The following is a 13,175-nucleotide window of genomic DNA, read 5'->3' on the forward strand; positions in this document are numbered from 1 at the left end:
CAGCAACCAGCAGGCTAGAACATGTAGGGTTATCTATGACTTTATAAGTATGTTCTGGAGGAGCAGGCATGAAAAGCATTGTTCATTGGGAAGCCAGGACGAGATAAAGGTGACCCTGTTGACAATGGCAGCCCTGGAGGCTCTTCGCTGCTAACAAACATACTTAAGCCTTTTCAAGTTAGACTTAACGCCCAGCAATAACAGATTGAGAGAAAGATATATTTATGCACGGTGGCCCAGTAGAAGACAAAAAGAATGTAAATACAGGAGCCTTCACAAAACCCAAGAAAACTCACAATAAAGTATCCGTAGACGAGGGCCATCACCAAAGAGAACCACACAACTGCAGCATGTGTTCCCTGTCATGTCGTGAATGGCTTCCATCAGCTCGACGACAAGGCTGAGAATGCTTGTAGAGTTGGTAGCACCTTCTGTGGCATGAATCTGCTAGCTCCCTTTGGAACTTCAAGATGGGAATAGATAGTGGAAACTCAGTTGCAGGCTGCTTTGCCTTTCATGCTTTCCCCTGGAAGAGACTCCCATTCATCTGGGAAAGGTCCTCCTTCTGTGTAACTCAACTACAGCAGCAAGTAACTAAGGAGAGACAAGGCCTTGCCATATAACCCTCGGGTTGCATATTATACCTTGAATCCGTGAAATGGAAGTAGAGGGCAGTGATAGGGCAGTGGATTCAGCCCTGATTCATAATGAAAAGAGAAGATGGTTTCTGGGCCTAGACAAGATATTCAATAAGTCAATTCTTTGTGTCAGTAGGAGCGGCATGACGTACATGCTTCCCAAGTGTCACACGGGTGGGTGTGAATGCAGGTACACACTGCATGCTCTTCCACACTATTCCAGTCCCTCTGACCGGGGAGAATTGAGGAGTTTAGTCACTCACCTTTCCCCACAGAAAGATGATTCACTGGAAAAGGCCAACGTTGGGATGAAGAAGGGAGAGACTTGTTTCCACCAAAAGTGCCCATGGTGGCACACTGGTCTTCCATTCCAGACAATCTGGTTTTTGTGCCTGGACGTCCAGTGGTGCCCACCAACTAGGCAATGAGGGATGGGTTCCAGTGTTTCCAGTCCAGGTGTGTTGTGTTCCCAGGTTGCCTATCCGGGAGGCTTGCATTCTTGGCTCCCCAGTGCCGGGGATGTCATTATTGTCCATCGAATCCCGAGTGGCCTTCGTGGTCTACACTTAGTCTAGGCTCTGCATTGCTTTCCAATGAAGGGGGCTGGCCTAACATGCTATGTAATCTATTGGCATCTCTGTGACGTTCTCCGATGGACAGCTGTGGTGCTGGGATCCCAATGTTTTCCCTGTGTCTGTATCCCGACTGTGGGCTGAGATTGTAAAAGCATCCGGTGCACAGACCTATATGTCTCTCTTATGTTCACTCTGTTTTTTAGTAGCTACCCAGGGCCATTCTGTGGCCTTATGGTCTTTGAAGTGCACGAGTACTTCCAAGAACACCTCTTCCTAGGCCCAGATGGAAGTACCCGATGCCAGGCCTTGCAGTTTTCTCTGCCATGCTGGGAACGCTGCTTGCCAGGCCCTTCTGGGAAACTCCTATTTCATGCCTACTAGAACCCCTTTTCTACACCATGTAAATATACCTTCTAGATGCCATTGGGCACACTCAATACTAGACCTCCCTGTGAACCCAGTTCGTATTAGAACATCACCTTGTCCCTGCAGAGATCACCCATTTTTGGGCTTATTGAAACACCATTTCTTAACCCAGCTGGAAACACCCATCCCTTTGCTCTGCTGAAAACCTTGAATCATAGAAATATGTATTGCAAGCAGTGGTTTTGGCCAAGAAAAATAGTTAAAGGAAATCGTGTGTTTGTAACCACACCTTGTCGGCCCCCTTTTGGTGTGTGTTGCAGAAGTGCATCTTAATACACCCATTGCCCCCTTATTCCATTGTCGTTCATACCTCTACAAGCAGCATGACTTCACACAACCATTGGAAAGGTTCGGCCATATTGGACATGCTGCTAGATTCCCCAAAGCCTGAAGGCTAATGAGATGGGTGGCTGTACTAATTGTAGCCAATGACTAATCCCCCACACTAGTGTGAGAAGGGGGTTTAGATTCTATTAAACACAAGGAGGAGAGTATTATGCATTACAATCTTTACTCTGAAACCACAGCAGCAAAGAAAAAAACGTTTACAAACAAAAAAGTTGTAAAAACGGAACTAAATAGAGTTCAATGTCGATGTAAGGTGGGTTCCCCAATCCATCAAGGAGGACAGGTCATGCCCAGCAGGAGACCAATGAGCAGGGACCCATCCTTATATAAGTCCTTTACTCCAAACCCAACTCCTCTTTCTGTAGCTGTCTTGAACCAGACGTCCACTGCACAGATCAGATGATGAAGACAAATCCAGCGAAGCTCTCGTATCACGCACTCTCCACATCTTGTAACTGTGAGCCACATTCCTGAGCAGAACCTCAGCTCGTAGCTGTAAGAACAACAAGTAAAGAAGGGTGGGTGGGTGGATGGGAAGAACAGCAAACCAAAGAATGTTCTCTCTTGAAACACCTGTGTATAAACATGCCACAACTGCCATATCATATCAATAATATTCGCCTCCTTGTCTTTAATAGAATCTAAACCCCCTTCTCACGCTAGTGTGGGGGATTAGTCATTCTATGGCAAGACAGGAGGCTCATATTATGCAAGTTTGAAGCCCTTGCATCCCATTAGTACAACATGATCAATACATTACTGACCATACAATAAAAATAATAGGAGAAGAAAGTGTTTTAAATGTTTTTATTTGATCAATCAACTGAACGCAAGCTGCCTTACTGTCTTATAAGGTATAGCCAAATCCACTGCCAGAAACAAACTGGGAAGATGCGCCAATTCCAGCGTTCCTCACAGGCCACCAAAACCAACTGGTTAAAAAGAGGGATGGGGAAACACTAAACAAAGTCTTCCTATAATAATAGGTTAGGAAAACACATAGGAGTAATAAACTCCTCCGTTGTCCAATCAAACATTTAAAACACTTAAATTCATACCATCTTTTTGAAACCTAATAGCAAACAAAAGAAGTTAAACACTTAGCTCTCCTGGAGATAAAGAAAAATACCCCCCAAGGGGTGAAAGCTTTGTAGGTTCCATCCCATGCATTAAAGGAAGATATCGTATTAGAAACAGGACATGTCACATAACTACACTGGAAATGGAGTGGGAAAGGGAATCTTCATAAAAGGTAAAGCAGGACTAAAAGGACATTTTATTAACATGTTATAGGAAGACCAGCTCGAGTGGAGCTGAAAAGCAATAGACCTGCAATAAACCTGGGGCCTTGTGTGCACAGAAATGTCTACTGCAAGCCCTGTCCTTAACACACCATTGTCCCCAGACATATGTGTATACTAAGACAGGTATGTCTTCTGGGGGCAGAAGCAGAATGGAAGAGAGGGACCCACCTGTAAACCAGCAGCTAGCGTTAAATAACATCCGGACTAAGAAAAGACCCACCAGGGGACCCTGATGACAAAGAGATATTCCCGAAAAATCCTTTAAACACCAGGAAGAGTTAAACCTGCCAAACCGCCAAGAAGGAGACCCTCAGACCTCCTGAGCTCTTGAAGAAGGACTCTGCTACATGACAAAAGGAAGATATTTACAAAACCTGACCCTTAAGAGGCCGCACTTGGCAAGGAGAAAAGACGTATCTTACATTTAATCGCTACCATTATAGTGATACCTGAATCAGTGGCGTCGCCAGGAATCAAATTTAGGAGGGGCACAGAGGGGGCCACAGACAAACGTAAGGGGGACACAGACAAATGTAGAGGGAGAACATGGTCACTGCTCGTCTTAGGTAGGGGGGGCACAAGGGGGGCACAGGGTTTCACAGGGGGGCCCCGTCCCCCCAGGCCCCACCCTAGCATCGCCACTGACCTGAATCCCTTTGAAGATGTGCCAGGTGCTTGGACATTATCCCCTCCCGCATGGTTGATAAATCCACTAGAGGATCATAAACTAACCGAAGGAGAACCCACTAAATTCCATAGTCTTAGTAAAGACTCTAAACTGCAAAGAAACAGATCACTAAACAGTTCAAATGCAGTTGTTTACCAGAAGAGGACTAACCTCTATTTTAGCAAATCTGAAGAATCTTGAAACGCCCAGCACCCTGTTCTGGCACCTTATTGCAAACAATCTCCCGTGAAAACCCAAAAGGCCTACCTGCCATGCAGGTGACTAGGAGAACCAAGTCATTAAATATATATCACTCCCCTCTGGCAATCGCACTGACAGACACCTACTGGGACGGTTAATGTAGAGACGTTGGAATGCCCTGTGATAGAGGGGTGCAAAAAACGTGGATGGAAGATGAGGAGCACTCCCAGACCCCTCTATCCCCCCGAGGGATATTGTGCCTTCCCATAGGAGGAGATAAAACCTCCTCCACTTATCTAAGGAAAGCCTTGCAACCCAGAAGAAGGCTACCTTGAGGACCACACTAAAGCCCCGCTTTACACCTTTAAAATAAATACACTCTTGCACTTCTAACCAACCCCCATGCCCGTGGAAGGGGGCTCCGCTTAACTTAGCGAAATACCAAGAAATTGGTGCAAAGGAAAGTAAACTGACGGGAGGGAAATGCCCAGTGCAAGTTTTGCACTGGTCATGAGCTAGCACTCCTGTTAATGGAAAAACGGAAACCATCAGGTGTTACTCCAAAAGGTGTAACATTATGATGCAATCCCCCCGCAAGGGTGGCGGGGAGGGGAATGAGGGGGGAAGGATTTTGGGATAATTATTGTGCCCTGTAATTGAAAGGTTGAGAAGGAATACTGGGACCACTGTCCCTTGAAACACTGAGGCCTGGGCCTCCGTATGCATGTAAGGCTGACTGGCCTCTCCGGCGATCAGGGGAAGGAAAACATTAAGCACATTGCCCATAACCAAATAGCATTTATATAGTGCTACGAATCCTCAGGTATACGAGTGCTGCTCATCATTACTACCAACGGTGTGTGGTGCGAGGTGTTCACTTATCGATCTCAACAGGATGAAAGAATGATTTAGACCCTTCCAAAATTAGGACCCTGCATCAGTAGGCTCTGCACAGATTTGAAAGCAAGCACTATATTTGCTGAACTGTAGGAAAAATATATAATGAAAGACACTACACAACTCTCTTGAGGGTACAGAAACCTGCTTGTACTCCTTGAGCAGAGGAGAAATTGTAACACACCGCTAGACAATTAGCGGAAAAACAGGCCAAGCCCTGGGAAGAAAACCATGGGGCGGGCACCAGAAAGTTATTATTTGGTAACCCCTCCCTCTGATACCAGCAAGTGTTTCCAAACACTCCATCCAAGACAGAACACGGTTGCTCAACATTACCTTGCAACAAAAACTGAACTGTTACCCGTGGACTGACCTTGTCCCCACCAACATCCAAATTGTATAATGAATGTCATATTGAGACAAATTGTAAGGGAAACACTCCACACTCTAAGGAGAGAACTTGGGGCTGCCGAGCAGGTAAACCCCATTTTCACATCAAGTCCTGCAGCCCTCAATAGGGACATAAAGTGTCATTTTCTCCTCCTCATGTCGAGAGAAGATTCTGCAACTTAATCAACACGGGTACTGGGTGGAGCAATTGTTATTGGGGAAAGAAATGCCTAAGGAAACGGACTGAGTTGTCCTGAAACTAACTAATGTAAAGGGTGACAAAATGTAACTAAAAGATGAAGGTTAACACCTGAGTGATGGCCAGAGAGGAAGGTACAACCCCCCCGGATCCCCATGGGTCTGTTTACCCCACCTCCACACACTCTTTTTTTTAACGTACCTAATAAATAAATAAAATAATATAAAATAATATAGTTATGCCCCAACAGGGGTCCGAACCCCGGCCCCTTATGGAAGCTGATGCTTACTGAGCTATCCGGGCTACGGGCAATCCTGAAAATGTAAATGTGCTCCAGGCACCGCTTAAATATATTGTTTAGTGGAAGAGTACACTGAGCAAGTGCACCTCCACTGCTCAACCGAGCAGGGTGTGGAACCAGCACTACATGAGGGGTTCACCTTGAAAAATAACACAGGAAAAAAGCCTGCCACCGAGCAGGTTATGGCGCACATACAGTAAAGGTAATCACCAATGCCATACCATATGCAGCACCTAAACAAAGCTGCCGACTTTAAGGGAGGAATACACTGAGCAAGTGCACCTCAAACTGCTCACCCTAACAGGGTGTGGAACCAGCAGTACACGAGGGGTTTTCCTCACAGAAGAACACAGGCAAAGCCTGCCACCGAGCAGGTTTATGGCACACCTACAGTGAAGGTAATCCTCCATGCCATATGCCGCACTTAAACAAGGCTGCAGACTAGCATCGCATCAGGCAGTTGAGCGGGCGGGTTCCAAACATATATATTACAAAATATTCTTATTTAAATGTAATTAAAATGATATATAATCTTGTTAAAGTGAAAAGTCCGGGCGGGGCTGGCTCAAGTTGTCTCGCATAACTAGGGCGACCAGACGTCCCGGTTTTCATTTTAGAAACCCCGTCCGGGTTTTGCATGGTTGAGCGGTATGGTAAATAAAATTGTAATTATTTTTCACAACACATTCAGAATTTTGAAGTTGGAGGATTGGTTGGAACCCCAAACCCTCCAGGTACAAGTGACAACACTTACTGACTGTGCTACAGAGCCTGGCTTCAAAATATGAAAACAAAACACATATCAGATCTGGCGCGAAACTAACCCAGGCCTTCCAGCATGTAAAACCTGCCGCTCTACCCTGCTTCTGGAATGCAGCAGAAGCTACACTACATAATGCTTGAAAAAAGAAAAGAAAGGAAAACATAGGGGACTGAGCGCGCCCGCAGCACCTGGCATTCCCAGGTGGAATTTAATGGAAAAAGAGACGTAAATTTAACCAAATATACATTTTTTCTAAATACCCATGATGTTCGGGACATTGGATTAGAACTCAGGTCCCCAGCATTCCAACCCCAAGCACTTAGCAGTTGAGCCACTGGAGGTTGTGTTTTCCAAAACAACACTGCAGCCCACAATAGGGCTTTGCACTCGGATCGCCAACACTGCAGGCTGCGAAAAAGCTATTGCACCACCATAGCATTGTTCATGCAGCACCTGGTACTCCCAGGCCTTCTGAACACGCAGGGTGGCAAGCCCCAACAAACAACGAGGACTAAAACAAAAGAGAGGCTCTCGTGCGCCAGCCTTGAAGCTTTAGCAGCTCTGCGCGTGACGGCCGTCAAACCTAAAATTAACATAAATTAACCCAAGAAGAATGCTCACGCGCGTCGGCACGAAGCATTAGCAGCTTCTGTCAGACCTCATAAAACTTAAAAACAGTATACGCTTAAGCATAACGCCCCTAATACCCAGAGGCAAACTAGCGCGAGCGTTGCAAAGTTAAATACACAGTACCTGGGAACACCATGCAAAGCCAGATACATGCCTTATAAAAAATAAAGGGCCAATATATATTAAATGTAAAACAATTTTTCTTCCTTAATGTAACAAATTAAGGTTTATTTCTACTGACAACATGCAAGACACAAAACTGAAAGGAGTGATTTAGCTGTGGTGTCAGCAGCAAAGAAAGAGGAGTTGGGTTTGGAGTAAAGGACTTATATAAGGAAGGGTCCCTGCTCATTGGTCTCCTGCAGGGCATGACCTGTCCTCCATGATGGATTGGGGAACCCCCTTACATTGACATTGAACTCTATTTAGTTCTGTTTTTACAACTTTTTTGTTTGTAATAGTTTTTTTCTTGGCTGCTGTGGTTTCAGAGTAAATATTGTAATGCATAATATGAACCTCCTGTCTTGCCATAGAATTACATTGGTGAGTGAAATGGAAGTGCTTTACTCTTTGTTACTGCACCATAGCTCTGGAGCTCCTTTACCTACTTATTCAGAATGGATAAATCCAGCAGCGTCCTTTAGCGTTTCATCCGACATTCGCACCACCCAGTCGTGAAGGAGTCGCAACATCAGTATGTGTATGGGAAATAGCCAAAGTAGAGCCCGAGCAGCACACTTGAAACCTTGTAACAGGCCGGTCTAAGTTCTACAAGCGCTAGTGCACAGAATCGTTCTCTAGCAGTCTGTTACCCATTGCGCACAAGTGCTCACAAACTCCCACCAAACACAACACAACCAACACCTCAGCCCATCTCACTAATTACATTGATCTCTGTGTGCGCAGGTGCCCGCATGACCTCATCAACCTTTTTTTTGTCAAATCATTTCGCTTCTCTCACATGTTGACTAGCCTGCTTCTGTTAACATGGTGTCTAACTCTGTGCTACTTTCATTACTACTTGATGTCCTCCCCTTAACCCCAACCATTTCCATGCTTTCACGCCATTTTCAGTTCATTTGTCCCCACCCACCTCAAGTTTTCTTTTTCCCTCTCATAGTGTGGCCGAAATGCTGAGAACTTCGACCGGTTTTTCACCCGCCATCCACCTGTCCTCACTCCACCCGACCAGGAAGTCATCAGCAACATTGACCAATCAGAATTTGATGGATTTTCCTTTGTTAATGTTGAGTATTATCCAGTGGAAGTTGCAAGCTAAGATGGGGGCCGGAGCCCTCGCCTCCCGCTGTCTGCCCGGCGCCACATATACAGGGTCCACCGCTCAGAGGGCGGGGAAACGAGGGACTGCGTTCGAAAGATCTATATTTATATGTTTTTTTTTTTTCTCCAAAAGGGGGTCAGTGACCATATTTCAAAGCCATGCATTTCTGAAACGGCTCAGGGAAGAGGCCTCCTCTTTTGGCAGAAGTAGCACCTGAAAGCGGCCATCCAATGAAAACGCCTGGGATAGGTTATCAGAAGAGGGCGGCAGATTCGGCTTTCCATGATGACGTGGCACCGCCTGCTAAATACTCTTGGCCTTAGAGACCATGTTGATGCTTTTTTTTAATCAACCTCACAGGAGCTTTCTGCACTAGCAATAACCCAACATGGTCTATGGGGCTTCCGTCCAAACGTACACAACTGAGCACAGTCACCACCAAACAATTGAACTTGGCTTCCGCTGTGGATTTTGAAACCTGCAAGCGTTAGCTCCAAGGATCGGGGCTAACAGGGCATTAAACCTTTTCTCAAGGCACCAAAAGTTAGAGAAATTAGCCCTTGTCCCAAGCAGCCATCCTGTAACATTTACATCAATTAGTCTTGGCTTATTCCAGGACACCTGCGAAAATAAGACCTGCCTCAAACAAGTGCTGCAACTCTGCCAGGCCAGTACTTTGTGTTTCCTGGGGTGCCCATCAGTACTTTCCATGCCATCCATACAGAAATATACTTGGTTTAACAGAGAAATGATATATCCTAATTCGTCGCTGTCTGAGCTCCTGACTCGTTTGTCTTGCTGAAATCATGCGCCCAGTCACCGCCCTTAGTGTCTTCCCAAATCCGCTGTGAATCACTGAGAGATTTCTGTTGGGAATTTCTGTAGTGTTTGCTGGGAGTGGCCTGCATTGTGGCCGCATGGGCGCACAATTACAGCCACTAGATCTAGTTTATGTGGCACGGTGCAATGCAACCTGAGAGCAGTGGTAGAAGTGCACTGAAAAAAGTAGTGGAACTGTGGTCTCGGCAGGGGAGAGGGTAGGCGGAAGCATAGTGCAACTTGTGGCAAGGTGTTGCGGCCGCGGCATTGCAATAGTCTAAGTGACTAGTAACTTTACACTTGCACAGGGACATGAATGGACAAATCCTCTGTATAGAATGGTGAATATGGTCGTAAAGAGAAGAGGAATGGTAAATAGGCAACAATAAAAGTAGTGGAACACCGCTCGCGACCGCTCCCACTCACTTCGATCACTGCACTAGAGCAGCAAAGGCAGTCCTATGCCACAGACGTGCATTCCCTGCACAAGCCTCCAGATTGGCAGGGTTCTCTGGAAAGTGCTCTAAGCTCTGGCGGCCATTGTTAAGTGTTTAAAAGAGGTGCAGTGAAAGGAGCAGTTGTGATATGATAAGCTATTTGTAACATGCTTAATACCCAGAGCTTTCTCAGCGCGGACCCGGGGATAGAACCTGTGTCGTCTTGCTTTCAAGGCGGGCACCTTGCCCCTGAGCTATCCTCCTGAGACAAAGGAATGGATCCCATACAGATATATTATTTTCCTTCTTAGCCTACATGTATCAGCCAAAAGGCCTCGCTTTAGGGTATCCTAAGAAGCCTATAGTGTATCCCAAAATAATCCCCTGTAGGGTTGCGATGCACTCAGAATCCAGGCTAACAGAGGCCTTTAACAGCTGAAAGGTGTTGTTGAAATCTGCAGTGCCAGATTTTGAGGAAACTCTTTATTATTGAAAAGTATTCTATTTTTAGCTCAGTCGGTGTCGCCCGCTTTATTTCAGATATCTGATGGTATTTTAAGGTGGGCAGTTTTAAACTATTTCTGCAGCAAAAAATCCAAATGACACCTAGTCCTATCATTTAAGCATTAGGTGTTTTAGGAGCAGCAGACTTTGAGCAGATTCACAGCTAATTCTACTGACCGCAAGCCCACAGCAGTCTAGTGTGAGCGCTCCAATTCTGGTGAAGCATGAACCTAAATTGTTACATTCTTTGAAAAAATAGAGAGTCGAATTTCGGGCAAGTGAGCACACCGGAAGTGTGGTCTGTGTGCTTTATGCCAGCAAGGATTGAGCAGCAGGAAGCAGACCAGGTCTTTCCAGCAAAGAATAGTCATGATGGCGTAGAGGCGAGTCAAAGCATCTCACTAGGATGTAAATGTTGCTCAATACGGATGACAGGGACAGCCATTGCATTGTCTTGAGCAATCTCTATGCCGGAATAAAAGCTACCGTCCACCCAGATCAAGAGGAAATAGGTGGCATGGGTTACAAAGACATGTCAAAGGGTAACAGCAGTTTTGCTGGAGTGGTAAACCGAGGAAGAAGGCCATGTTTCAACACCAAAATAGCTTTAAGTGTTTGCATTTGGTTTTCTTTAATTGCACACTTGAACAACAACACTGTTTCAACTGTTCAAAAAACCACAACTATCCAGCTACAGACTTCAAGGGGTTGTATAGCACACCCTGTGCCTCACAAAACACCAACCTCCTCCACCAATTGGGCCATACATGGACCCTGGGCAGGATCTACGCACTGAAGAGTAAAGGATTCAAAATGTTCTAATTAATAATAATCACTGGCAGTTCCTTTGGGCAGTCTTCCATTCCATTGTTTTTGAGTCTGCTATGCCATTACAGAAGCGGGAAAAAACATATGCAAATTATGCTTGATGCCACTGCTAAAGAGGCAGTCAACCTCAAAACTCTAGGTCACATTCCTTCCGCACTGTACTGCAATCCACTCTCGACATGTTTCGCCTCTTTGGGCTGCATCAGGAGAGGTGTATGCATGCCTGGCTCTAGGATGTAGCACTGCCTAAGCCAAGGTTAACCCACTGCACATCTCCACGCAAGGCTGGTGAGCTGAGGATTCACTGGAAGGCCCTCTCTCATCCCCGCTAGGCCAGTACTTTCCCAGCGTGCACTGCCAGAAGGAGGACGCCTCACACAGGTACCTGCTCGGAGAAGCTTTGGCTGTCCGGTCACAGAGTCTCCGGCGAGATTCCGTCATCTGTGTTATTTCCCTTTGTTTTTATTTTTTCTCTTCTTCGAAAATGCCAAAATGATGAATTTGTTTGTTACATACCAGTATGCTTCAAAAATCTGTGTCAAAAATGTTTTATACTCCTCTATAACCAGTCTTAAGTGATATCCTTGTTTCAAGATGAACAGCAGTGAAAACAAAAACAAAAAACTGAATTCAAACATCATGAAAGGAAAAAGGATGAAAGCGAACTTGCACCCACAGAGCCTCTGTCTTGCACAAATCCCCCAACTCTGCCGTTCTGTTGGGGGTCATTCATAGTTTTGATCAAAAATCTAAAATGTGGCGTGGATGCCAATTTGCATTTTTTGGACGATAATGTTTGTGATGACCACTTTCAATTTCTTCCAGGCTTGTTCCAAGGCCTTCGTTGTTACCACTGTACCATTACAATTGTGTTGCTAGCTAGTTGTGACGTGCCAAGGTTTCTTTTTCTTTCTCAGTGCTACTATACAATAAAACCGAAGACAGGCTATTTTAAAAAAAAAAAGACTCCTTTTTTCTCCAAAGCTGTACGATTATTAGCCAAGCTTGGGAGATGCTGGGGCTGGTCTTGTCAGAATAACAAGTGCCTACAGGCGTTTCGTGTACAATGTGTTGAGGGGGGAACAGTGGCGATATGGTGTCCAGTAATTGGACCGTCAATGGCACGGCCACAAGAGGTGCATTCGGGTGGGGGCATGGGGGTTGCGTGTCGAATCAATCATATCGCTCCTTTGGGAACTGTCCACATTTAAGGTATGTCTTATGCCATTTTAAAGCCTGTGCGCGTTAATACAATTAATTCCGTTGTTTAAGAATCACGCATGTTTTGAAACAATCCTTCATATTTCAAAAAAATAGCTCTGTGTATTCTATGCCAGGTAAATATGTTTTTTTTTTTTAAAATGTCGTTTTAGGAGATCCACATTTTAAACAAAGCAATGTAAGCTGTCAGCAAAATGTTACAGCATGTTCTAGGAAAGCTGGCTCACTTTAGGTCAAAAGTCTGTTTGCCATTAAAGTCTCAAAATAATCAGGCCGGCATCTGCTCTGCCCTAAGTAGCTGCATCAACATGTGGAGGCCGGCATCTGCTGTGGCCTGAGTAGCTGGCATCAACATGTGAAGGCCGGCATCTGCTCTGCCCTAAGTAGCTGCATCAACATGTGGAGGCCGGCATCTGCTGTGGCCTGAGTAGCTGGCATCAACATGTGAAGGCCGGCATCTGCTCTGCCCTAAGTAGCTGCATCAACATGTGGAGGCCGGCATCTGCTCTGGCCTGAGTAGCTGCATCAACATGTGGAGGCCGGCATCTGCTTTGCCCTAAGTAGCTGCATCAACATGTGGAGGCCGGTATCTGCTCTGGCCTGAGTAGCTGCATCAACATGTGGAGGCCGGCATCTGCTCTGGCCTGAGTAGCTGGCATCAACATGTGGAAGCCGGCATCTGCTCTGGCCTGAGTAGCTGCATCAACATGTGGAGGCCGGCATCTGCTCTGGCCTGAGTAGCTGG

General features: G+C 45.8%; 1 protein-coding gene across 1 annotated transcript in view; it reads left to right on the plus strand.

Annotated features, from left to right (window-relative positions):
• The window catches only part of PRKCB (protein kinase C beta), a 1,331,636-nt gene extending 1,319,463 nt beyond the window's left edge, over positions 1-12,173 (plus strand). The window contains exon 17 of the mRNA XM_069647368.1: positions 8,460-12,173. Coding sequence (XP_069503469.1) covers positions 8,460-8,618 — 159 coding nt within the window. The 3' untranslated portion in view covers positions 8,619-12,173. The remainder of the gene's footprint in view (positions 1-8,459) is intronic.
• Positions 12,174-13,175: the final 1,002 nt, after the last annotated feature.

Source organism: Ambystoma mexicanum, chromosome 2q, assembly GCF_040938575.1.
Source record: "Ambystoma mexicanum isolate Mex_15411 chromosome 2q, UKY_AmexF1_1, whole genome shotgun sequence".
NCBI lineage: Eukaryota > Metazoa > Chordata > Amphibia > Caudata > Ambystomatidae > Ambystoma > Ambystoma mexicanum.